Here is a 27,442-nt window from a genome sequence, read left to right on the forward strand (position 1 = left end):
GTCGTCAATGGAGGCTCTGGGAGGCTTTTAAGGCAACTACGCAGGGATTGTGCCTCTCCATGACAGTAGGCATGTGGAACCGACTACAGGACACTTTGCACCGGATGGAAACCCAGGTGGCGGACCTATATAGGGAGGTGTGAAGGGGTGCCCAGGAAGGGGAAAGCTTGGCGCAGAAGCTCAAGCTTCATCAGAGGACCCTGGCGGACCTAACACATTTTGACAACAGTAAGCGGGATGTCCAACTGCATGGGGAGGGGGATAAAGCGGGAAAGTTACTGGCCTGGCTGATCAGCAGAGAAAATCGGATTCAGGTTATTACCCAAATTAGGACCAGATCTGGGGAGATAGTGGGCACTCAAGAAAGGATTAATGAGGCCTTTGTGGCACTCTATAGGGAACTATATACGAGTGGGTATGTGGAAGACATTTTGGAACTAATACATCTACCGAAACTAGGGGAAGATCTGAGGGAGGAATTGGAGGCCCCAATTGAGTAGGGAGATATTTGATGGGCGATCAGTAATATGAGGATAGGCACAGCGCCTGGTAATGACGGGTTTCCTGGGGAGTTTTACTCCATGTTTATTGATCTCCTGGCCCTGCAGCTCCAGAAGGTATATGAGGAAGCATTTCGGAAGGGACGCCTTCCGGAATCTATGAAAGAAGCAGTGATTACAGTGATCTTAAAGGAAGGGAAGGACCCGTTGGATTGTATGGCGTATCGCCCTATATCCTTGTTAAATGTTCATGGGAAAGTTCTAGGGAAAATTCTGGCTACTAGGCTGGTGATTGCCAGATTTTAGCTGGTCCAATTTAACATCATACACAGCACATATGTAACCCCGGTTAGGTTGCGGGCAACAAATAAGGGTTTGTCGGACGAACGCCCTAGGTGCGGTAGGGGCCCGGCAGGACGCCGGCATATGATATGGGAGTGTAGAATGATAGCGGAATACTCGGATAAGGTTGTTAAGGGGGTGAACTAACTGTTGGGGACCAAGTTGGAACGGAATCCGGGAATATGCATTTGGGGAATTCTCCCAGGGGGGAAAGAAACAAAATACGAAATAGGATGGTCCGATTTCTGTTAAAACTCGCCAAGCGTCAGATTGCTATTGTGTGGAAATGCCTGAAAGGCCCGGCAGTCACAATGTGGCGGGCTGATGTCCTTAGCTGGGGGGTGAACTGGCAATACTGCAGGGGGCGGAAAATGAGATGGAAGGGGAGGGAGTGACAATTTACTGGACCCAACTGTTGAACTATTTGTCAAAAGATAACAACCTAAGACTGCCATGAAGGAGAAGGGGGAGGTGGAAGTAAAAGAGGGGGATGGGGCTACAAGGATCAAGTGAAGGGCCGCAGGTCCGACCCAACCTCTACGGAACTGTTGAACATAAAGGACCGTCCACAGTCTACTATGGAACAGGAGAAGAGGCCCTGCTGGAGCAACCTATATACACGAGGGAGGGAGGGGCCCGTGGGACATTTTTGAGTGTTGTGGTTATTGTTAAGGACAAAATGCTAATAAAAAATGTATATATTTCACATGTTATTTAAAACAAAACATAAAATGCAAAGATAACCTAACTAAGCAACTCTACACCAGGCAGTTCCCTAAAAAGTCTAGGATCCAAGGGAAAATCTCCTAGCATACACAAAACTGGCCCTCACACTAAACAACAAAACAGTTAAAACAAAGCATAAACAACATACATGAAAGATTACCAGACAACCAGTGTCTTGGATGACTTCTGCTTGTCCTGGGTAGATCTCGTTCCCCAGGAATGTCCAAAGTCAAATTCTCCCAAAGAAAAGTAAAGTCTTAAATCAGTTCTTGAAAGGTTCCAGAGAAGCAAAAGTTCACTCACAATATTACATTGGTAACAGTTTCTTCTTCGGTCATTGCAAAGTTCCCTTTTCAAGTTCCCAAAAGAAAACAGCACCAATGGCAATCCTGCATAATCTCCTTCCAGGATAGAGATGATAAAGTTCAAAACAAAATTACCACTTCTGCTTAAACAACAAATCTTTTGTAACTTCTGCAGCATCTTTAATATGACTTGTCAAGATGCTCTTAAGGGGGTTGCTTTCACCTTGGCAACTCCCTTCTACAAATGATACTGTGACAGCAGGTTCCTTTGCTTCACAGTCTACTACTGCTTAAACTACCTTCCATATAAAGTGTTCCGACAAAATTATAGACCACAGTTCTATTGCTTCTGCCGCAAAGATACTTTGAAAGTGTATTAGGCAACTCAGACAAGTCTCTTCGACCTCTGCAGGTAGCCAAGGTACTCGTGTCTCATACCTTAAGAAAGGGCAGCCTCTTTGCCTCTTCCGTCTGTCTTACAGCTACCACAAAAATATGTCTTGGCTTCTAGACTGCTCTCTCTTTCTCATCGTCAACAGTCTCAGCTTCAGATTGTTGATGAGTTATTTTAACAAGCAACCAGCTCCTTCCCCAGCTTTATGCACACTTTGTTTCCAGTAGTTACCCCAAAGCTGTATTGCCACTCTTCCAGCCTTGGATAACCTTGCCACCCTTGTATCAGAGGATGCTGGGTTTACAAAAGCTTCAACAACTTAAAAAACGTGGTGTTTAGATCTTAATTGAGCTGGTTTCATCTTAGAAAGGATCACTTTAATGGTTCTTCCTGTGACTTCAGCTACTTCTACAACTGCTAAATAATTGCTCGGAGTGTTACAAGAGTCAGGTTTCAATTTAGACACAAATTTAGGTACACGTGATCTCTCTTTGATAATGAACTTCCATTTAAAGACTTGTGTTCCCTTTTGTTCGTGCAGCGTTCTGCTTTAACGTGGATTGGGAAGCAGTTTCTAACGTGCAACCTTTCTTTGATGTTAAACAGTCTTGTAACATTCAGGAAGGTCAGCTGCTACTTTTTGAAATATTACCGGAAACGTTCTCCCTCTTAATAGGAGACACGCGACCACAAGGGATTGATTTAAATGCAACAATGAGAAAAAGTTTCTTTCTACGGAAGCACTTTAGCTTGTGCAGAATAAGCGTGTTTCGAAATCCCTTGGTTATGAAGAATTCCCACTGCTAGTGTGTGATACAATTCCCTTTGCTATGAAGACTTTTCACTACTACGAACAACTTTACCTGCTTCTACTTAAATGCAAGTGATAGTTTCACCAGTTACAGTTACCGGCAAGGAGTTTCTTGTGATTTGAAGTTCGGAACTTCATTCACCAGCACCGAAGTCACTGCGGTTGCGGGCTGCTTCCACTTCCTGACTTCCTTTCTTTCTTCTGCTACTACTGCTACAGGCACTCTTGGGTTTCACACCCCTCTGAAGCACTGGTGTCTCAGAACCAGCCTCAACAACGGAGAACATTCTCTTCTCCAACTTCCCTCTGCACACGGGTCTTGGGTGGATGCAAGACTTCAGATCTGCATTCACAGCAATTAGTCACACCTGGAAAGACTGTTGGCTTCTCCCAGTGTATTCCAATACAGCTGTAGCCAAACAGGGTTTGTGAGCATAGGACCAAGTCAGAACCAGCAGGTAAAATCTGCTCTTCTCCATCGTCCCGGAGTCCCTTCTGTGGTCACACTCCCTAGTGAACTGCCAGCCTCATGCTGCTGCTGCCGACCTAACAGCTCCTACTCCAGCTTCTTTCTACTACGGGGGCGGGCGGGAGGGCAGTTGGCTTTAGGTGCAGGCCACTAGTGTTAATTGCGTGACCCTGGCAAAGATTATTAGGTCTGCTTGTCTGTCCTTTAACCTCTGCATGACTCTTCAGCCCACTTCTTCATCACAGTCCCTGGGGGATTCTGAGACATGTAGTCTATTTTAAGGAAATTAAGTTTTCTTACTTCTTTACTACTTTCAACAATGTTTTTAATTCCCTTGATATTTTTAGAAGAGGGATTGTAGGGCTTAACCTTTTTAGAGACAGTAGAAGAGGCTGCATTTCCGTCATTCGGTTTGGGGAGGATATTTGATTTTAGGGGGTACCAATGACCTGTTCTTTGGATACTTTGTTGGATTATACCTTGGGAGTTTATCCTTCCATACTTAATAGGAGGTCGAGATATAGCAAAATGACAATCATCCAATCCTCCTTCAACCCAGTGGTAAGAGTATCCCTTTCTAAGGATAAATACCGTGTCTCACCCTGAAAACTCTCCCCACTACCCTGGGCCTTGTCGCCACCAAGGTGACCCTACAGCAGTACACTGCCCCCAGGATTGGGATCAGGAGGGGTCTGCTCTCTCCTGGCCACCTGGGAGGAGACTTTAGGCAGGTTTTAGTGGGGGATCTGCAGGATTCTCCACACTGCTCATGCAGCAACGCAGCACCCTCATTTAGTGGGCAGATGGCTGCTCTGGGTGATCGACTCTTCCTCATCCCTGAGAAAAGAAAGACTTTTCCAAAGTAAAGGAAAGTCGCTGAAATTACCATCCTCTTAACTTTTCACTACTCCTTTCTTGTTGCTCTGCAAGACGATCATCCTCCTTCGCTGGATTCAACGGAACGTCCTCTACTCATTACTGGACTTGGTTGACCCCGCTCCTTCCACCCGGAAGTCAACATAACCTGCACCCCGCGCGCATTAAGTACGCGCTATAAGTAGCGCTGTTTGCTGGTCCTCCCCGCTGCCCTGCTGCTCTGCAAGACGATCATCCTCCTTTGCTGGATTCAACGGAACATCCTCTACTCATTACTGGACTTGGGTATACTTTATACTACACTGATAAATACTTTAAAGTATAGATAAGTATATATTACTTACTCATGTTCCCTTTTTCTTGCATTACTATAGTTGACCCTGTCCCTCCCACCCGGAAGTCAACATAACCTGCATCCCGAGTGCATTTGCGCGCGCGCATTAAGTACAAGCTATAAGTAGCGCTGTTTGCTGTTAGCTGGTTGCAAGCTAATAATAATATAAAAAATTAAAAAAACAAAAAAATATATAGAGGGGGAAAATCAAACTACCTTTCCCTTTGCACGGTGTTCCACCCTTCTACCCCCATGCCGCGTGCTTCTTATTCACTAATCTAGGTTGGGCAGTGCCTACTGAGTGCTTTGTTTGTAAACTACACAAAACGCCAGCCAAGTTTAATAACTGCCCTACTTCCAACAGCTCGCTAGGTCTACTTCAGGAAAAGGATGGCAAGTGGACTGAGAAGCGGGAAGTGCAATGTGAATGCTACACTCCCGCTATCAATGTGTATAGATTCATTGATATGCCACGGAAGAACGTCATATATAGAACCGACTGGGCTTGACGAACTTATGGCAAATGCACATAACGACGACACGAGCCGCCCAGACTCGTGTACCATGTTGCTCAAATAAATGCTTTCGACATGCCGCAAGCTGCCAGTTGCATGCCTCTAATACTACTCCCACAATTACAATCACACAGCAATTCTATCAGTCCTGAAGTGCGCAAAGCAGTGGATGTTTTTAGAAGCTGTTCAGAATCGGCCATGGCCTTTAAAAGCGATAGAGAGCAACACGAGATAACATCAGAGAAAATGGCGGCACTAGATCAGGCTGTGTGCCACTCCATAGGTGCCCTAACCCCTTTGGTATTCGGCTCTGTAATAAGGAAAACGCTATTACAAACATTATCGCCCGGACTCCCCCCCCTCACACCCTCCCCCCCCCCCAAGGACTCTTGGACATAAGTACCGAAATGGTCGATGATATAAATAAAGAAATCCCACCACCCCAATTCACATATTCTCCGGAAGCTGACGAAATGCACCTTAAGGCTTCTCAGCCCAAATTCTCTGTGGGATCTAACGGAACAGAAGATGATTCACAGCACTCGCTGAGCACATTTCCGGTGATTATTAAAATCTTGGATCTCCTTGATAAAGGGTACGACTTGACCCATCTAGAATTGAGGGAGATCAAAGCAATGCTCCTACATATGTCCTCCAAAATGGACCGAATTGAAGGGTTTATATTGGCAGCTGACACACGGAAAAATCTTAAAGATGATCTTATTCCTAATCAGAAGCCATTGATCCTTCCAGTGTGCAAAGACAAAAATACTCAATGCTGTCTGGAAGTAACCCTATTGCATGATACTGCTCCACTAACAACCACCTACCCCTATTCCGTGCAAGTGCCAGAATGAATTGAAAGAACTAAAGGCATCAATTGAAGAAATTAATACCACCATAGCCTACCAACTTTCAAAATTGATACAACCCACTCATTGCCCTGACAGTCCCACGGAATTACTGAAAGCATTAGACTGGATGAAACCAGAAACTAACGAAGAAACATTAACAGAAGCAAGTTCTTGTTTCATGTCACGGCTAGCAAAAAAACTACATCTAAGAGCTGTTAAAAGATATGCCAAACGACGCAATTACGCTGCGCTTAAAGGACATAAGAGCAATGATGAGCCAATTGAATCACAAGTATCAAGTTTTATTGATGCCACTGGGGAACCAGTAATTGAAACTGATGATGAAGATCATATAGATCTACAACAATTGTCCAAAGAAAGCCAAGAGGCCCTAACTCGGGCAGCAAAGTTTGCACCAAACGCAACAACAACAAAAAACAACAAAATCGAACAAAGCAACTAAACTGATTGACATTTCAAATACTAACAACCACAATCAAACTGCTAATCCTGCGGGAAAAAAAGCTCAGAAATTAACAAGACAAATTTGATCAAAGTTCCAACAAAACTAACACTGCAACCAAAGTCCTGACAATGCCGTTGGGGACTTCAAACATCCTACCGCCTCCTCCTTCGAATCGATCCAAAATAAACTTGGATAATTACTTTCCAACATGTGGTAGAAGTCGCACCACTCGACTGGATGATACTTACTTAGCCGAAACCCTCTTGCTGCTCATAAAGAAAACATACAGTGAAGCTTGTCTTAGTGAACCGAATGGCACAACTAGGCCTGCTAAAGACATCGATACCACCGAGGATAGAAGAGCTCCAATATTAGTAAATGGAGGAGGCAAAGTAAGAATTTTAGCCACCCTGCCTTCTCTACCATCAACATGCATGGAGCCCCCAAAACAAGAATTGAATAATGCCCCTCTGCAAACTCTGTTAGATAATAAACGTATATCAACACATGGCCCAGCATTGTGCAAATCCTTACCTGAAATCCAAATCAAAAGTGCAACTAAGCTTAATCGCCACGAAATGCTGGAAATTGTGAGGAAAACTCCAAGATGGATCCATCGAACCCGAAATGAACGTATAGGCCCTTCCCTCGCGTTCGGGATGTTTGGAGAAGTCCATGATGACGAAAACAGAACCTCTCCAACCACCAACAGGGGAACCGAACCACGCTCCTAACAACCAGCATCAAAACAAAAACAAAAAGTATCACTTACTGGAATTTGAAGGAAGGAACAAGTTACTTACCTGTAACTGTTGTTCTCCAGCATGGGTCTGGCATGGATTCACATGCTCATGAATATTCCCCGTCATCGGGCTGGGAATCCTCGGTAAAGAAAAAACCAGTATCAGTTTCGTTTCTGATCTGTCTTTCGTAGTAGTAACCAATCACTGATATCTGCGTCATACTGACCACAGCCAATGACTGCCCTCTACCTAAGCCCCGCCTCTGGCAGCCATCTTCAGATTTGGTAGCACGTGAAGTGGCAGTATGACCAAGTGAAGAGCCGCAGAGGGGTAGGCGGGAGGGTTCGCATGTGAATCCATGCCAGACCCATTCTGGAGAACAACAGTTACAGGTAAGTAACTTGTTCCTTCTCCAGCATGGGGTCTGGAATGGATTCACATGCTCATGAATAAAGAATACATAGCAGTACACACATGCACAACCACGGGAGGTGGCAAAGGCTCAACATTAAGCATCACATCAAACTCAACATTAAGCAAATCTTACCTCCTCACCAGGCTCACCTTAGGCGAACAGGTTGCGCAGCACTGCTTGGCCGACCCTGGACTCCTCCCTGGAATCCCGATCGACGCAGTAGAATTTCGTGAAGGTGTGCGTCGACCTCCACGTAGCAGCCCTGCAGATGTCCAGCAAGTGCACACCAGATAGGAACGCCGTGGTAGCTGCGATCGCTCTGGTGGAATGGGCTCTCGGACGGCCAGGCAGGGGTCGGTTTGCCAACCGATGACAGTACATGATACAGCCGGAGAGCCATCTGGAAATGGAAGCCTTCGAGAGAGCCTTCCCCTGATGGACAGGTCCAAAGTTCACAAAGAGTTGTGACATCTTCCGAAAACCCTTCGTGCGGTCCACGTAGAACTTCAGCGCTCTAGCCACATCCAGTGAGTGCAAAGTCCTTTCAGCCGGCGACGAAGGCGACGGCAAGAAAACGGGCAACACCAAGGGTTCGTTGAGGTGGAAGTCCGACGGCACCTTGGGCATGAAGGAGGGGTGCGTCCTGAGCACTACCCTCATGTCGTGAAAAGTCAAGTACGGGTCCTTGCAGGAAAGGGCCTGGATCTCTCCCCCCCGTCGTGCGGAGGTGATGGCCACAAGAAACGCTGTTTTCCATGACAAGAACTTCAACGGAGCCGAGTGCATAGGCTCGAACGGAGGTCCCATGAGCTTGGTCAGCACCACGTTGAGCTCCCACGCCGGGGCCAGAGCCTTCACCGGCGGGAACGATCTGAACAGTCCCTTCATGAACTCTTTCACCAGACGATGAGACCACAAAGAAGTCCGCCCCGTGGTTCTAGTGTATCGGGAGATCGCAGCAAGATGAATCTTGATGGACGCGTGCGCCAGTCCAGCTTTGGCCAGCGTCAGTAGGTACGGCAGTACTTGGGGAGCCATAATCCGCAGAGGGTTAATCTTCTGTGCGTGGCACCAGACAGAGAACCTCTTCCATTTGTGTCCGTAGCATTTAAGAGTTGAGGACGCCCTGGCCTTTGCAAGAACCTCTCTGCAGTCGGCCGGTATGTCGTATCCTCCAAACTCTAACGCTGCAGGAGCCAGGCCTGCAAGTTCAGCGACTTCGGGTCGTGATGGAGGATGGCGCCTCCTTCCCTGGAGAGAAGATCCGCGTCCACTGGCAGCTTGATTGACGGGGACGCTGACAAGTCCAGAAGGTCCGGGAACCATATCTGCCTCGGCCACGCAGGTGCAATGAGGATCATCCTGCACCGTGACCTCTTGAGCCGGTTGATGAGCCGGATCAGCAATGGCAATGGAGGGAACGCGTATAGAAACAGGCCCTCCCAGGGGAACGAGAAAGCATCGCCCATGCTCCTCGGCTGGGAAACCTGCTGGCGAACCTCCGGCACTTGGAGTTCGTCGCCGTCGCGAACAGATCGATCTGGGGTGTGCCCCACCGTCAGAAGAGGCGGTCCACTAGATCCTGTCGTAGTTCCCACTCGTGGCACGAGCGCAGCTCCCTGCTGAGTGAGTCGGCGATGGTGTTTTTTATCCCTGCCAGATGAAACGGCACCAGAAACATCCTTTGGGCGACAGCCCAATGCCACAGATCCTGCGCCTCCCTGGACAGGGCTGGGGACCTGGTTCCTCCCTGTTTCCTGATGTAGAACATGGTGGTGGTGTTGTCGGTGAAGATCCTCACCACCTTGCCCTTGAGGGACGGAAGGAAGGACCTGAGGGCCCAAAACACTGCACTGAGCTCCAGGACGTTGATATGGAGGGACTTCTCCGTCGGGAGCCAAAGGCCTCTCGCGTGCAGATTTTCGGTGTGCGCTCCCCACCCTTCCAGAGAGGCATCCGTGGTCACTGTCTCCTGGTGGCCGAGGGTCTGGAAGTCCATGCCCGCCGTCAGATGTGCGCGGGTGCCCCACCACCGGATCGCTCGTCGGAAACTCTTGTCGAGTGTGATCCTCTCCTCGAAGCTGCCCGTCGTCTGGATCCAGCGCGCGTCCAGGAACTCCTGCAATGGGCGCATCCGGGGCCTGCACAGGGGGATGAGGTAAATGCAAGAAGACATCATTCCGAGGAGGGACTTGATGGACCTCACTCTGGCCGCGTCCGCAACCAGCATCCGCTGCACCTTGCCCAGAATGGCCCTCGTCCTTTCCTCCGACGGAGAGGCCAGAAGCGACACTGTGTCGAGCTTCGCTCCCAGAAACAGTGCGTCTTGCGCGGGCACAAGGTGGGACTTGGCGTAGTTTAGGGAGAATCCCAGGTCCGTGCGAAGTTGGACGGTCCTTGCCTTGTGCTCCACAGCGAGCTCCCTCGTCTTGGCTCGGATGCGCCAGTCGTCCAGGTAGGGGTAGATGTGGATCCCCTCTCGGCGCAGCTGCGCCGCCACCGGTGCGAGGCACTTGGTGAACACCCTGGGAGCCGACCTTAGTCCAAAGGGAAGGGCTCTGAACTGATAGTGACGCCCTTGGACCACGAACCTGAGAAACTTTCGGTGTCCCTTTAGGATGGGAATTTGGAAGTAGGCATCCTCCAAATCCAACGACGACAGGAAATCGCCCTCCTCCAGCTGACCCAGGACGTGTTGGAGGGTGACCATCCGGAACTTCTGTGCCTTGATGAATTTGTTCAGTCGTCGTAGGTCCAGGATGGGATGCCATCCTCCCGTCTTCTTCTTCACGAGGAAGTATCTTGAGTAAACTCCGGAGCCCTGAAGCCTCTTTGGGACAAGCTCGATGGCGCCCTTCCTGAGCATTGCCTTTACCTCTAAGAGAAGTTGAGGGACGTGATGTTCTTTCCTGGCCACAGGGGGGACGCGCGGGCACCTTTTTTGAAACTCGAGCGCGTGACACTGGGCTAGGGCGTCCAGCACCCAACGGTCGGTGGAGATGGACTCCCACACGCTGACGGAGCTCGCCAGCTGGCCTCCCACCGGGGTGCTTCGGTGGGGGCCCGACCCCACGGCCGGTTCAGTCCTGCTTCGACGAGGCTTTGCCGCCTTGACCTCCTTGGCGACGACGGCGGGGTCCGCCTGACTTGCCTCGTCCCCTGTAAGCTTCCTGCGACGACGAACGGGCCGCTTGACGGTAGGTGGAAAATCCGCCGCCGGAACCTTTGGAGGCACCCCGTTTGCCTCCGCCGCTCCGAAAGGGCGGTCGCCGTTGCTGGAGAACCCCAAGAGCCCGGGCCGTCTCTGCTTTGATGGCTTGAAGGGAATCGTCCCCTGTTTTCCCAAACAGGTTGTTTCCATCGAACGGCATGTCCAAGACTCTGGTCTGCACGTCTTGACGGAAGTCAGTAGCCTTGAGCCATCCACGCCGCCTAAGGCACACGCCGTTGCCCAACTGGCGAAATCCAGTGTCAGCGATGTCCGTCGCAATCGTAATGGCGTGGTCCGACGCCACCTCTCCTTCCTGCAAGATCTCTAGGGCATCCGCCCTCTTGTCGTCCGGTAGGAAGTCCAGCAGGGGGGCCAGTTTGTACCACATCTCCCTATCGTAGCGGGCTACGATAGCCAAGGCGTTGGCCGCCTTAATCGTCGTCGCTGCAGACGAGATGACCCTGCGTCCCATCGTATCCAATTTCTTTCCCTCGCCGTCCGGCGGGGAAGTCGACGTAGAGGCCACACCCCCCCCCCGCTTTCTTCCTGGCCGCCGCGGAGACGACGGAGTCCTGGGTCGGCTGTGCCCGGAGGCACAAGGGGGCCGCGTCCGGGACCCAGTACTTCTTCTCGTACCGATCCCTTCTAGCCAGCGTCGTGGATGGGTTCTTGAGGAGGGCGAGGCCCTCATCCCAAACATTGTCCAGTAGAGGCACGGAGAGGACCGTCTTCCTCTTGGCCTCGCGCCATTGATAAAGGAAACCTTCCTTCTTCTTCTCTTCCGGGCAGAGCTGGAAGAGATCGGATGCCCTGGCGATCATGGAGTGAAACGATCCAATCTCGTCGGGCGGGGAAGCCCGGGTGGGAGGTGACGACGGCAGATCCTCGTCGTAAACCTCGTCGTCCGTACCCGTCGCGGCCGTGTCAGTCCCCGTATCATCCCCACGAGTCGTGGACGGGGAGGAGGGCTGAACAGGGCGCGATGGCTGAAAAGGAGGTGGAGGATGAATCCTTCTCTTAGGGGGAGGGCTCCCAGAAGGGCCTTGCTCCGGGTCCCCCGTCGAGAGCGGTTCCTCCGCTGGTGGTAACAGCAGTCTCGTCCTCATCTCCGAGCATAAGGACTGTATAGCCAACAAAATGGCCGCCGAGTTGTCTTGCGGCACTGGTTGAGGGGAGTCCGACGGGCGGTCAGGGGCCCCGTCGGCACCCTCGACGTTATCGTCGTCTCCTACGCCGGGATCCCTCCCGACGGGCTGGTCTTCTTCCACGCCAACGCCGTGGCTTAAGACTTCGATCAGCTCTTCCTCAGAGGTTGAGGCCGAATCCACGACGACCTCCTGCCCCCCTTTTTCTCCTCCGTCGGAGGTTTCACGGGAGTCCTGTCGATGGGCATAAAAGAGGACTCCCTCCACGGTGGCAGGGAGACTCTGAGCCCCGAGGTCGCCACCACTGGTGTAGCCTCCACAGGCTGAGCCAGGGCCGCCGCGACTGTCTCGATAGAGGCCTTGGCCGGATGGATTAAGGCTTTCACCACCTTAGGTGCGCTCACCGCCTTCTCCTTGGGGGGAGGGACACTGCCTCGCTCTCCCTCCGATGGGGCCTTCGAGCTCGACCGGGGCCTCTCCAGGAGCTTCGCCGGGTGCTCGGCCTTCCTCTTACCCGAACCAGAGCGTTGGCTCGTGGTTGATGGTGCCGGGGAGAATGCGCCCTGCCTGGCGCCCGTAGAGCCCGACCGTTCGCCACTCCCGGTGCCAGCGGACTCGCGGTGCTTGGCCTTGTGTTGGACCCCCGTCGCCGGGGCGTCCTCAAAGGTCTTAGAAGACTGCTCGGATTTCTTCTTCTTCTCGCCTGACGGGCTCTTCCCTTCCAGCCAGTTGGCGAGACGTTGATGGTGGTCCTTCATGGTCCGCTCCGACATATTGCCGCAAAACGCACAGTCCTTCTCCACGTGCGTCTTGTCCTCATGTAGGCAGTAAAGACAAAAGGAGTGTTCGTCCTCCTTAAAGACATTCTGAAGCTGGCATCCAGGGCAGACCCTGAACAGCTTTCCGGGCGTCGAGCTTCCCTTCTCCTGGGCCATGTCCCAGATGGGCCTGAGAAACTTCTGGAGTCCTCCAAAAGCGTGGCTCGACGAAATCTTCACCCTTGAGGGGCGTAGACGAATCCGACACGGGTTCCCGTGATCGGATGAAGAAACGGTGGAGCTTGAGGCTCTTTTTGACCGAAAAATCGAAGTTTCTGAGAAAAAACGTGAAAAAATAGCACTAACGCTCGAGAGCAATAGCACGAGGATCCCAACACTTGAACGTGCGGTAAAAATCTGAAGATGGCTGCCAGAGGCGGGGCTTAGGTAGAGGGCAGTCATTGGCTGTGGTCAGTATGACGCAGAGATCAGTGATTGGTTACTACTACGAAAGACAGATCAGAAACAAAACTGATACTGGTTTTTTCTTTACCGAGGATTCCCAGCCTGACGACGGGGAATATTCATGAGCATGTGAATCCATGCCAGACCCCATGCTGGAGAAACCGTGTACTTCTCGGAAAAAAAATAAATCGCATCAACCGAGCATTCCTTTTAGCACTTTTTACACAAATATCACAGCTTCGAATGTTAAAATCGGAGGACATTCTTAGGGTTTCATTGTCAATAGAAAATACCTATAGAGCGGTCTGCTACCTTAACGCTAAAGCCGTGATGAAATTTCTGTGGTTTAATAGGGAAGGAATCAAAGAAGAAGGCCTTACTTTAATCTCCATCGAAAATGAATCAGATGCTAAGGAATTCATTCAACATATATGCCCCCATGATGCAACAGACTCCATGATGTCAACAACTTCACCGAACCCGCATGGCGATGAAGACAGTGTAATTAAAGAATTACTAAACATAGTTGGTAACTCAAAATACCTACCTTGGCTGGCCCCGATGTTGAACTCGATACTAAAATGCAAAGAAATTCCCACAGCATAGCCAACCAGGAAAGACCAATTAACCGTGCAATCATGGAACTCATGCGGACATCTCAACTTAATGCAATGGCATGCGAAATTGGAACCCCATAATCTGCCAGCAACCATTCTGCTGCAAGAAACCTTGAACACAACCACCTTGACCTTGCCTGGTTACACCACATACTTCTCACCGGCCACATGAACATCCTTAGGCCGTCCATCGGGAGGTGTTGCAATAGCGGTGGCTAATGCCTTAATGCTCAGCTCAAAGACGATATGGAAAGCTAGCAACCTTTTAGGGGTATTGTTAAATACAAACATTCCTAAGTACCCGCACTTAATCATAATCACGCTATATTGGAATCCTGCAAATACTCCAATTGAAGCCATGATTGATGCAGTAGACACCTGCCTAGAAACCCTAACAAATGAATACCAAAATGTAGAAATAATACTAGGCGGGGACTTCAACTGCGACTGCAGGAAAAATGACGAGTTGAGAGATACAAAAATAAATGCATTATCCAAGCGCAGAGGAACACAATGGAGAAATTTCCTAAGCGACTGGGATATTGACATTGTTGCAGCCAATCAAAATAACCGATGGCTTACATGGTCAAGAGATTCAAAGACTTCAACGATTGATTTTATATTTGCCACGCACAATCTGCTATTAATAACATCACCCGTGATAATTAACCAAATAACATACAGAGATCACGCACAAATCATTACCAATCTGAAACTCAACTGTCCTCTACTTGAAGTTGACTACTCAACATCGTTGGTAGAAATAGACCGACCCCAAACATCACTTAGATGGAACCAAGGTTTATGCAGTCAATTTGTCACATATGTATCGTGGCACATCTCCAACGTAAAAAAGGCAAAGGGTATTACGACATCTGAGATGGCGAAGTTATACTCTGAATTAACTCTGCCCTAGTACACTCTAGCAAAAGACAATCAAACACCAAGCATCTGCATCCATATGACCCTGTCTGCAAAGCGCAGAAACGAGAACAAAATAAAGCACAGACAGCTGAAAAAAACAAATCTCTCAAGTGAGACTTACCAAATACAGCGAAACCGGATTTTGGACACACCGACAAAATCTTAAACCTGCCCGGATGCTGAGATACAACGAAAACAACTGTAAATTAATTAGAGCTATAACTGCCCATGACACGCACACAATATGGCGCACCATCAAAAGCAACCATAATCAAATGCTATTGGCGACGCCTAACTGTATATCAGAATCCGCATGGCATAATTATATTTCCAAGAAATATCGGCTTCCGGAAACATTTTCAAATATTCCAGAAATAATCTTGTGCTATAACGAGATCCCTCGGTTGAATTGGTCAACTGAAGACACCAGGTGGGCTATCTCTCGACTCCACTATTCAAAATCAGCAGGTCCAGACGGTTTCCCCCCATGCGTGTATAAAGCAGAAGCACATTTATGGGCTATTTTTCTAAAAACAAAATTTCAGGCCATTATCAACACGGGAGCCATTCTTCCATCCTGGTCATCTTCAAACATTATTCCCATATTCAAAAAAGGCAATCCAAGCCTTCCACAGAACTATCGCCCTAATAGATACTGAGGTGAAGCTTTTTGCGATTCTACTGCTTCATGATCTAGAAAAACACATCGCAAGCAATGCTTTATATTCAAAACATCAAATCGGGTTTCGGAAAAAATGAGCACTACGCTAAATGCATCCATCATGGCTCACGCAAAAGCAGGAACAAAAAAAAAAAAAGTCTTCGAACCCCGTCTACATTGCCTTAATTGACATGTCATCAGCTTTTGACAATGTAGTGCGCAACCTACTGTGGACGAAATTGATCAACATGGGAATTCCGAAGGTCCTTGTGTACTAGTTCATAGTACTGCACACCAATACCTCTTATAAAATCAAAATAACAGCAGAAGGTAGAATCACAAAACCAATCAGCACTGGTTTAGGTCTTAAACAAGGCTGCAACCTTGCTGCTACCTTTTTTTTTTTAAACTTTCTTTATTAAAATTTTCCAAACAATACAACAATCAGAACAACCACCAAAACCACCCACCCCCCCACCTCCCTCCTGGTACTGACGTATAGGTGTAAAGTCCCCTCTTGACAGAGCCCTCCCCAAAGGTACCTAAAGCACAATGCGTGGGAAATATCCATTGTCCACGATCAACCCGCTCTAAGACACCTAGCCGGGTGCAGCCCCTGCCTAATCTCCTCTGCAACTGCAGGCACACAACCAGCCCCCGCTTACCCTGGATCACGCATGATGCAACATCAGCAGTTAACAACCGGATACCTCCCCGCCAGGCTGGCTAAGTAGATCGTCCCGTGGTGATACAGGATCGGAGCTCTGATCAGAGGATTGTTGAAGGAGATATATCGTATAGGCATCCCACATCTGCCTATCCCCCCAGCTCGGTCCCTTCATTACACTCCACTTAGTCTCCATATCGTTACAGCATAAAATATCAGCAGACCATTGGGCGTCCGTTGGACCCTGCTCTTTGCCCCAACCCATGGCCACTCGGCGCTTAGCCAGGATCAGAAGAAGGCCCATCAGCTTCCTGGTCGCCTTAGGTATCATCTTGGTATAACCCGGCAGAGCCATTACAGGATCTGGCAAAACCACCTGTCCCACAATGTCCTCAATCACAACAAACACCTGTTTCCAGAAGTGCTCAAGCTCCCCACATTCCCAGGACACATGGAGGAACCCCGGGCCCTCACTCCCACACCGGATGCAATCCCCCGACCTCTGGGGAAAATATTCCTTCAGCTGAGCTGGGGTATAGTAACACTGGTGCAGGAACTTGAAATGGATCAGCTTGAAATTGGTATTAATAGCCCCCTTCTGAATCACTTCACAGCAATAATCCCAAGTGGCCACCAGTATTTTCTTACCCAACGTCCTCTCCCATAATTCCCAGGATGATGTCCCGGCCCCCAATCTATTTCTCAAGCCCATTGCATACAGACCCAAGAGGACATGCCGCCCAATACCGCCCCCCAATCACTTTATCAAGCATTACCGCTACCGCGGGCAACTCCGGGAAGGACGAAAAACAACCACTGCAGCGAAACCCGCAACCTGTAATACAAAAAAAATCCAAGCCCGGGAGGGCCCCCCTTTCTTTCAATTGATCCAGCGTAACAAACAACCCATTCCGGGCGACTCCAGGAGGGACGGAAACAACCGCTGCAGCGAAACCCACAACCTGTAATACAAAAAAAATCCAAGCCCAGGAGGGCCCCCCTTTCTTTCAATTGATCCAGCATAACAAACAACCTGTTCGGGAACAAGTCCCCGAATTTAGTGACACCCAGCCTCTTCACCATCGTCACATACCCAGCCTCACTAGTCAAGGGAAGACCGGGAATATATATAACCGACAAGTCAGGCGAGTAAAGAATTCCACCTATAGGGATACGTTGCAAGAGGGACCAGGCCCTAAATGTTAACTCCACCAAATTCCTCTGTGCCCGCGAACGGGCCGGTGCAGTCAAAATAATCGACCGTAGCAGCGCCGGCGACGCGATTGACCTCTCAATCTCCATATCGTACCAATACTGGAGAAAACTAGCCTGCGCCACTATAGAATACAGTTCCAAATACGGTAATGCTAGTCCCACCTCCCGAATCGGTGCTGTGAGCTTGACCCAGGAGACCCGGGCCCTCTTACCGGCCCAGATAAATTTCGACACCAGCAAGAGGAGGTCCCGAAAATACCGCTGGGGTACCCTAACAGGCACATTAAGAAACCCATACAGTAGCTTGGGCAGAATGGACATTTTAACAAGAGCTATCCTACCAAACAGGTTAATCAGAAGAGAGTCCCATCTCATCATCGCAGATTTAGCCAGTTCGAGAGCCTCACCATAGTTCCTGCGATACACCACCTCCTCCTCCCTAGCCACAGTGACATCAAATTAACGGGTACTAGTCAATTCCCACTGACATCCCCAAGCGTCGTGGAATTGACTCGGTCCATCCGTCAATGAGAATATGACCGATTTGTTGGTATTCACCCAGAGCACTGAGATTTCCACCAAACAGCTGCACATCCACCATAATGGGATCCAGATTGATCTCCGGGTGACAAACAAATAGGACCATGTCATCTGCGTAGAGCGAGATCACTACCCTATGCGTAAACAACTGGATTCCCTGGTGTAGATGATCCCTCACCCTCTCAGCCCACGGGTCAATCGCCAGGGCAAACAACAAAGGGGATAGGGGCAGCCCTGGCGAGTCCCCCGCTCGAGTGAAAGCAGCTCTGCGGTCAGCCCATTTACCCGCACCCTAGCTACCGGATCAGTATACAACAGCGACACTAATGAAATAAAGAACCCACCCAAACCATCCTTCGCAAAACCATAAACAAAAAGGACCACTCAACAGAATCAAAAGCCTTGGCGGCGTCCAGTAACACCGCCACCACCGGATCGTCCGTTGGGAGCGCAGACATCAAACCAAACATCCTCCGCATCCTGAACCAGGTGGACCGACTGGGTATAAAACCCGCCTGATAAGTCCTCACAAGTGTCGACATCAAGGGCGCCAATCGGGTCGCTATAATTTTCGCCAAGTTCTTATTATCTAAATTGATAAGCGAAATCGGGCGATAAGAGGAACAATCGCCTCCAGGCTTCCCTGGTTTTAACAATACCACTACCACGGCCTCTCTAAGAGAGTCCGGCAGTCGGCCCACCGACACCGCCTCCTGATACACTCGCAATAAATATGGAGCCAGCTTATCAGCAAAACATTTATAAAATTCGGCAGTAAATCCATCCGGGTCCGGTGACTCTCCCCCCCCCCCCCTATTCAACCACTCCCTCTGCTCAGTACAGACCCACCTGATCCAGATACGCCTCAATAGTGGCCTAATCAGACTGCAACTGGGACGCATATAGATGACCATAACATTTCTGGAACTCCTGAGTGATCCCCTCGTCATCAAAGTGGTCTACACCCTGGTCATCCTTAATTACCATAACTCTGCTGTCTCGGCCATGAATCTGGGTGGCCCTAGCAAGCGATCTACCCGGGGCCTGACCTTCCCCATATCTAAGAGGTGCCGCCTTATCCCACAAATATTTCACCTCACGTTGGGCTAAAGCGTGGAATTCTTGCAGCTTCCTCAAGACACTACCCTGTTGGGCTTTGGACGGGTTGGGCCCCTCCCTTTGTAAGAGTCTTAACTCACCCTCGACAGCTGCCATGTCCCTACGGATCTTCAATATTCCCAACTCTTTCGCCATACATTCCCCCTTGTCGCACTTTTAAACCCTTCCCATAATGTACCAGCTGATGACACAGACCCCTCATTCATATCGAAATAGCCATCAATAGCTCTACCCAGCTCCTCTCGAAAAACTCCATTCAGTTCATCACTTTTAAACCGCCATGAGGGTCTGGAGTTCTCCTGTGCCCCCACCCGGAAAGACAAAAAGACAGGGGCAAAATCCGAAAGAGTCCGAGCCAGGATGTCTACCCCCTCAGCCCGACCCATAATCATCTGGGACACCACGAAGTAATCCAGCCATGCGGCGTGGAGTAATGCGTGAAGTGGTCCACCCCTGAGTTCCTTACCCTCCAAATGTCTTCAAGACCCCACACCTTCAGCATACCTCGTATCTTAGTAGAACATTTACTATTGGAGCGCGCCGCGTTGCCTGTCCGATCCCGGGAAGGGTCTAAAACGGAGTGGATATCCCCCGCCCAGATAATTTCCCCATCAGGGAGCTCACCCAGCCGTCTTTCCACCCAATCCAACGATTCAGTAGTATCAGTATTGGGACCATAGTAACATACCAGTGTGTAGGGTTTCCCCCGGATAATCCCCTGTACTAGTAGGCCCCTGCCCTCCTGATCTCTCACCACCGCCGTCTGCCTAAAGCCCACCGAGCTGTCACTAAGATGCACACACCCCTCGAGTAGGGGGAATAAGAGGAAAAATAACGATGACACCCCCAGCTCCTACCGAATTTAAATTCTGTCTCAGCCGTCAGATGAGTCTCCTGGAGGAAGGCCACCTCCACATGGTGTCGCCTCAAATATTGTAAGACCTTCCGGGCTTTAGGTTGACCATTAAGGCACCTGACATTCCAGGTCATACAATTCAGCATTGCCATCAGGGAACATTTTGATGCTTACCAACCCCGCTCCGTGTGATGCCCCCCCAGACCCACAACGTCAGTACCAGATAGCCCCCCCATCACCACACCCACCTCCCCCCACCCCTACCAACTCCTCCCAACTCGTCGGTGAAGCCTCCTCCCGTACCCCCCCACCCCAGACTGCATTGTACCCAAAATCCCCACCCCTCTCCACTGGATGCCCCAACTTTCCAGCACTCGTAATACCCCCAACATATGCACAATCTGCTTTCGCTCAGAGGGCGACTACAAGCCCGACACCACCCAGCACCAACCAAGAGCCTTGTCTCAGAGCAGTTTCAAGCCCCAAGTGCTGCGTGGCCACCCACAGCTAGCACTGTCATCCCACATTACACAGAATCAGTTGTTTCCCCTTCCTGTCTTGGGAGAGTTCGGCATCATATCCAGAAAGGAGGCGGCCTCATCCGGGGTCTGAAAAACAACACCTCCGCCCCATGTACAACCCGCAGCTTAGCCAGGTACAACATGGCGTATTTTATATTCTTGTCCCGTAGTCTCTTTTTCACATCTAAAAACGTTTTCCTAGCCGCTTGCACCTGGTCTGAAAAGTCTGGGAAAAACTTGATGACAGCACCCTTATAGGACATTGTAACTTTCTCCCTTGCCTTGCGGAGAGCCATATCTCTAGCCCGGTAGTTCAACAGCCGGGAAATCAATGGACGCGGAGGGGCCCCCGGAACCGGTCCACTCCCGCTCGGTATCCTATGAGCCCGTTCCACTATGCAATGCGGGGAAAAGCTCTCAGACCCCAGTGCCTCACGCAGGATATCCTCCACCAGGGACTCCAAGCTCCCCGGTCCATCGACTCTGGCAAGTCAATAATCCTGACATTGTTTCTGCGGGATCTCGAGTCAAGGTCCTCCTGCTTTTCCTTGAGCTCCCTCAATGCCTTCCTGACTGCAGACATCTCTCCCGACACTGAGGCCGCCACATCCTCCACTCCGGATAGTCGCCCCTCCGCTTCATCCAGCCGCTCCCCATGTTTATCCAGGCGACCTGCATGTGATCCACTTTGCAGGTGAGTGTGTCCAATTTCCCATCCAATGATTGTATCCCGGACTGCAGCTGCGCGAACATGTCCTTTTTATCTTGAAAAGCCATCGCAGGGTCCGGCTCAGCCCCCGCCACATTATCCATTGGTCTGCTGTTTTTGGCTGGCGTGACCGGCTCGAAGTGTAGTTTAGACTGCTGCTTGCCCCCTTTGCTGGACTTGGACATTATACACGAGCAGGTGGGGCGCCAAGGCAGTCCCCCAGCCTGCGGAGGACAAGGGCACCGGCCACCCCTTCAACCGCCACCACTCTTTCTGCGCCCCTCACGGTCAAGCCGATTGTCCTCCTCGCTGGCCCCTGTACACACCCAGCCGACTCCCAGTCCTCCGGGACTCTCCACCTGAGCCCTCCCACATCTCCAGGGGTGGGGAGACCACAACCCCAGACAGAGACCCGGAACGGCCGCTGCCAGTCCCCTACACCCAGGGGCCCCAGGCGCCAAAAGGTACAATACTTGTCCGAAGAGCCCGAACCAGGTCTCACACAGCCCCCCCGGAAATCAGGCCAGCCGCAAACTGCATATAAGTCTTAATGACCAGCCCCGCCAGGAGGGGCATCCCGAGCCAGATCCAGATTGCAGAGGCACAAAGTCCACACCTGGCCTCAGGGTTTCAGACCTCCACAGGCCGCAGGGACATCAGTGTGATAAATGGGGCTCTCCACTATTCAATATCCAACTGTGATTGCGGATCACGCGCAGTGCCCGGAATTCTCTCTGCACAGGTTCTGCCTGAGCAAGCAGCTCCACCGACCTCGTCCACAGCCTCCCCTGGGGACCCCGCCGGGCGGCCGCCCACCCCCTTTCCCCGGAGGCAGGACAGCCCGGGGAGTACCAGCGCAGCCACACTCACAGGTCCGCCGCAGGGAAAGCGCCCGATCTGCTCACTCCCCCAGTCTGTGGGCGCACACCGGCCACCCTCTCCAGTGACCTCGGATGTCCTCCAGCAGGTCCCCCATTACACCAGGCCCGACAGCCCCTCCACAAGACCAGGTAGGCACATCCATTTCCCGGCAGCCCCCAGAGCAAGTACCGCCACCTTCCGTCAGTCTGTTCCGCTTCAGCAGGACCAGAGCGCCGCACCACTCCAGGCTCCAGTCGAGCAGCCCCCTCCCCCACGCTTCTCCCGCGTTGTCTCGGGCCGGCTCTCTGCTACACCAGCCGACAGCCGCCGCCGTTCCCGATCGTCCCAAAACCACTTCCACAGGGGGCCCGGGGCTAAGACACTCTTCACACGCCGCGTGACCACAAAAACCTTCACGGAGACATCCGGATAATGCTCCGAATATACGTGGTGCTGGAGAGCCTCACGCTCTTGCGGCCATCTTTGCCGGGCTCACTAGCGCCCCCCTTGCTGCTAACTTCTTTAATTTGTATCTTAGAGATCTCGAATATGGCAGGATAAAAATCTTTTCTCCGTGAAAATTGGCGCTATACAACTCAAATGGATTGCTTTCGCAGACGACATTATTATATTTGACCCCACTCCCACAGGCTTACAATCTAAACTATGGCTATTTGAAGAGTTTGCAATGGCTCACAACTTAATTCCTAACCCCGCTAAACAGCTGTCATGAAATTTGGTGCTCAGCAAAAAAGTTGAAGATACAATGGCAAATTAAGGAAACGATTATCCCTGGTATATCAAATACGATCTATTTGGGCTATTACCTATCAGACCAAAACTCAATCAAAATGTGGACTGATCTACTAGAAAGCAAGACTAGACCAATTATCTCAATTAAAATTGATGTACTTGAAATATTGTAAATTCTCTTTAACTCCTGTCATTGATTTTCTAACTTTAAAAATTGAAAGTGTAATTTGATACTCTTTAGATATTTGCTTATGTGAAATGGCTACAATTTTAGATCAACTACAAGGCACTTTGCTGAAAAGCGCTATGCGTTTTCCAATGTCTGTGCCTAACGCTGTTTTAAGACATGAGCTGGGTCTAGTTGCACTATCTAGCCGTTGGAAATGGAGATTGCTCACAAACTTTGCAAAAATACACTTTCCTCCAATGAACTCTTTTTATGCTGACATGGGAAAATCTTTAAGATCCACGTCCTCGGCATCACTTGCCAAATTCTCTGCTAACCTACGTGCAATTCTGAATGAGGTACATATTACCGTGGACGATGTGCATTATAGACCTGCATGTGCTAAGAAAAAGTTATTTGAAATGGATTGGTGCCTAACTATTGAACAAATTGGTAAATATAAAATTGTATAAAGAATATTATTTGTATGCCTAGAAGTGCATTCCAAGATTTGACCATATCATTTTATTCCCTTGTAATCACACGAGAAAAGCATACTTGTGGTACAAACTTAATCTATACTACACAAAGGAGAGGATTGCAAATTGGAACGACAATAAGAATAACTTGGAAAGTAAGAAATGTCGATTTCCCCTATGCAGCGAGCCAACCTAATCACTTGAGCATTTGATTTTATATTGTCCCCACTTTAAGAATATGCAAACCAAATTATTGATGAAATTCGTAGATGTTCATTATGATGACTGTTTAAAATTTCTATGGGCCAGAATGATGCAAGGCACACATAAACCATTAGTATATCCTTAAGTGTGTTTTTGCAAATTTATAGAAAAAGAACTTGTCAATTATGCCTGTACCTGAAAAATTTTGAGGTCCTGGGAGTGTCCTCTGATTTGAACATTCGAGGCTGTGGTTTATTGTGGCTGTAGCATGTTCTCTACCGATGTATTGCATTTAGCTTTGTCTGAGATAAATGACTCCCTGGAGTTACGCGCCATTAACAAAAGATACAGCCTTTGTATTTCATCAAAGTTCCATCAAAATATAATGCAATAGAACATAATGCAACACTCGGCATATCTTATGAAATCTTGGGAAGTTTTAATTGATGTGTATATTTATGAAATATGCTACGTTGTATGATGAAATATGTATTACGACGGCTATGACAAATTTTGTAAAGGCCCAACCTCTTGTAGTTTTTGTAATTGACGTAATATTTAATGTAAAGTGTGTTTTAGAAAGTTTTAGGAATTTTTAGGAAGTCTTATTGATGTCATTTTTATACTTCTTGATCTGGTTTAATGTTGCAAAAGAAATTTCAATTGCTACAAATATGTTAATTTTTGTAAAGGTTCTGTTATTATGTAATGGAATCAACAACAAATAAAATGTAAAAAAATAAATTAAAAAAAACTAAGGTCTGGAAATCCCAGGCCTGGGCACAATACGCCAGCTTCGAGGCAAGGAAGGCGCTCTGCGACTAGGATTATAGTGATTTGATGCAGTATAGAAGCCTTGAAACATAACAATTGGTAAATATAAGCATACAGCATAGAGTCCACATACTCGAAGGCAGTTAGGAGAGCTAGAAGAGAAGCCCATTTTCTGTGAACCAGGTCACCCTACTGACACAAAGTAATTAACATGGCACTTATGGATATGGCCTGGCTTTTTGCCTTGGAAGGTGATAAACCTGTTGGGTTCTACTTGTCCAATTCTTACTTGTGACAGGGATGGTTGAGGAGACTTCAAGCACAACCTTGAGCGCAACGGGTTCTAAAAGGAAAAGCACTTGCAGAGTGCTAGTGATGTTACTATGAGCCGCAGAGTGCTATGGCACTATAACAGCAAGGTTCTGATCTCAGATGTGCTACAAATAGCATAAGATAGATAATGAAGGTGCAAACACCTGCCTGGAAACCCAGAATACGAAATACTGAGTTCCTGATGAGAGATGTCCAAAAAAGATGAATGCAGGAACACCCAAGAGAGACTCATTTTCATTAGGAAGTCAGTGCCAACCAGTGAAAATATGGTCATGGAAAAGAGGAAAATGTCTCCAGAAGAGCAGAAAACACTTTCAGCCCCGGTTTTAAACTACATCTGGTTAGAAGTCGGATATCCAACGTGGACCCCACCAAATAAATGCAACAATCCAGTGGGACTGTAGCTGTAAACAAGGTTTTTCCAAATCAATCATTTAACATCAAAACAAGGAGTCTCAGAGAGCCCAAAATGTCTACCACGTTGGCCCTCAAGACCAATGTTACTGATTCTAAGAGACTTATTTTTTGTTTGGTCTATGTTCTGCAAGGTTTGAAATTGATTTTCAATGAGCAGGAGCTAAAACCAGCTCCTGGTTGTCGGGCATCACCCTGTAGTTAAGAGCTACCACATGGGAACCACCCCAGCTACCAGAGATGCGTCTTTAACCTTTTGTTCATTATGTATGACCCATTGTGTTTAAATGTGTAAGATGTGTAATTCTGGTTTGTTTACATTCTCAAATACTCAAAATGAAAGTCACATTTACCTCTTTGGAAGGCACCAGTTGGCATTAGAAGCCAAGAGTAGCTCCTGTTAGCGGTTGGTTTCAAGCTAACTAGGCTCTACTTTGCTAGAAGAAGGAGCTAAATAGCTGTGAGCGCCCCTCAATTTTGAAACCTGTTTTGGATTTCTCCTCCAGTATTTTCTCAACTGTGCTCTCAAGTGGCTGCAAAACATCACAGTGCACAATACAAATACATTAAATACTGATAGTACGAGCTAGGAAACAGATAATATTGTTGCTAAGTGAACACAGTATGATTTGTCCTTGCTAGCAAATGCATATAAAGCTGAAAAGTAAACAAAACAGACAAACAGCACCAACCCTGGAATTGGTCCTACAGAAACAAACGGACAATCGATTTTACTACTTGTGCAGTGGCTACAAACTTATGATAGCTCAAAACCGGACCCTTTAAACAATGGTACAGGCTACACCAACCTTCTGATTTTGGTACTAGCACCTACAAATTCTGTGCCATTGTTTGTTTCAGAGGCAAAGCAGCGTATGTTCATACAATTAGAGCAGCCAGAGAGAGCTGTAAGCGGGGGAAGGGACAAAGATGTGACAAGAAATTATGTAGTTAAAAGGTTAAAATGTAGAAGCAGTTTGAAAGCCACTTTCCATAGAAACTGAAAAAAACAGATTGGCCGGTAGGTAAAGGGTTAAAAGTCAATCAAAATAAATTCAAATCAGAGGGTAAAAGGGGGAAGGCTGTGAAAATAGGCAGAGTAACGCCCTCACTGAGAGATTGGTTTTAAATATAAAAACATGATGGCCAAAAACTGCTCAATTAGGTTGGGGTCTTTGAAAAAGAGCTTGTACAAAACACCTTTAAACTGAATCATAACAAGACATTTATAATATTAGTAATTGATGCTCAAACCAAGATTTTCACAGGGGACTGGGCAGTGGGATTCGGGAGTGGGAGTGAAGGTATGGGGGTGATCGGGGCAAATGGCAAAAGAGAACAGTTATCCTAGAAGTGAACTGCTTTCTTGTGTTAGAGATATCGTCCAACCATCCTCACACAGACGAATATTGAGTTTTGTTTGCTTGTTAAGCCAGGTGAACACATCATATATATCATAATTGAGGAAAAATAAGAGTTGGGAGAACAACTTAAATGTGCTCCACTAAATGTGAGGCAATTTCTTTCTGCCTAATTAAGCAGCAAAAATGGAAATTGAAAGAAATGAATCTTGGCACTGCAATGAAATAGCTCTCATTTCAGCGAGAAGTAGCGCTTCTTTTCAAATGTAACTCTACAAAAAAAAGACATTTTAATCTTTCCAAGAAATGTTGAACACTGCTCAGCTTACCCAACGTAATCAGACTACAAAAAAGTACAATTAGGAGTTGCCTTGGACATGCAGAGGACAAGTATTTCTAGGGTGATCATTCCCCATTAAAACATTTTACAATCACAATAAGTCAATAGTACAGAGCCCCCCTGTTGACGAGCAAAAGGCAGATTCTCCATTTGCACAGCAGATCAGATATTTACTTACCGAAAGCAGCAGCCATGCTCTCAATGGAGGGCTGGCCATCCCCAGAGGGAAGGTCAAGGCGTGTGAAATCTCTGCTTTTGTCATTGTTGTACTTCACATTAAGGCTGGTTAGCTTGGAGAATTCGATACGCAGAGTACAGCAAGCATTGTAGATGTTCTGACCATCCAGAGCCTGTCACAGATGAAAAGTTTCTCATTTAATGATTATGAAAAGAATATTGGAGGTTTTAACACAGTATTCACTTGGGTATGACTTATTTCTTGTTGTCAGGTGAGGTCTACCACAATTGACTGAAATAATATAAGAATTTACAGTGGAACATGTTTTCAGTTTAATATTGTATGGTGCACACCGTTAACACTATGTTAAAACTTGAGCCCTCTGCATCAAATCGAGATTATGGTGTATTGCCAAGTAAAT

General features: G+C 48.4%; 1 protein-coding gene across 9 annotated transcripts in view; it reads right to left on the reverse strand.

Annotated features, from left to right (window-relative positions):
• The window catches only part of PTBP3 (polypyrimidine tract binding protein 3), a 1,755,480-nt gene that overhangs the window by 836,391 nt on the left and 891,647 nt on the right, over positions 1-27,442 (reverse strand). For all 9 annotated transcript variants that reach the window (XM_069630627.1, XM_069630630.1, XM_069630624.1 and 6 more), the window contains one exon: positions 27,022-27,193. In XM_069630627.1, coding sequence (XP_069486728.1) covers positions 27,022-27,193 — 172 coding nt within the window. The remainder of the gene's footprint in view (positions 1-27,021; positions 27,194-27,442) is intronic.

This window comes from Ambystoma mexicanum, chromosome 6q (genome assembly GCF_040938575.1).
Source record: "Ambystoma mexicanum isolate Mex_15411 chromosome 6q, UKY_AmexF1_1, whole genome shotgun sequence".
NCBI classification, from domain to species: Eukaryota; Metazoa; Chordata; class Amphibia; order Caudata; family Ambystomatidae; genus Ambystoma; species Ambystoma mexicanum.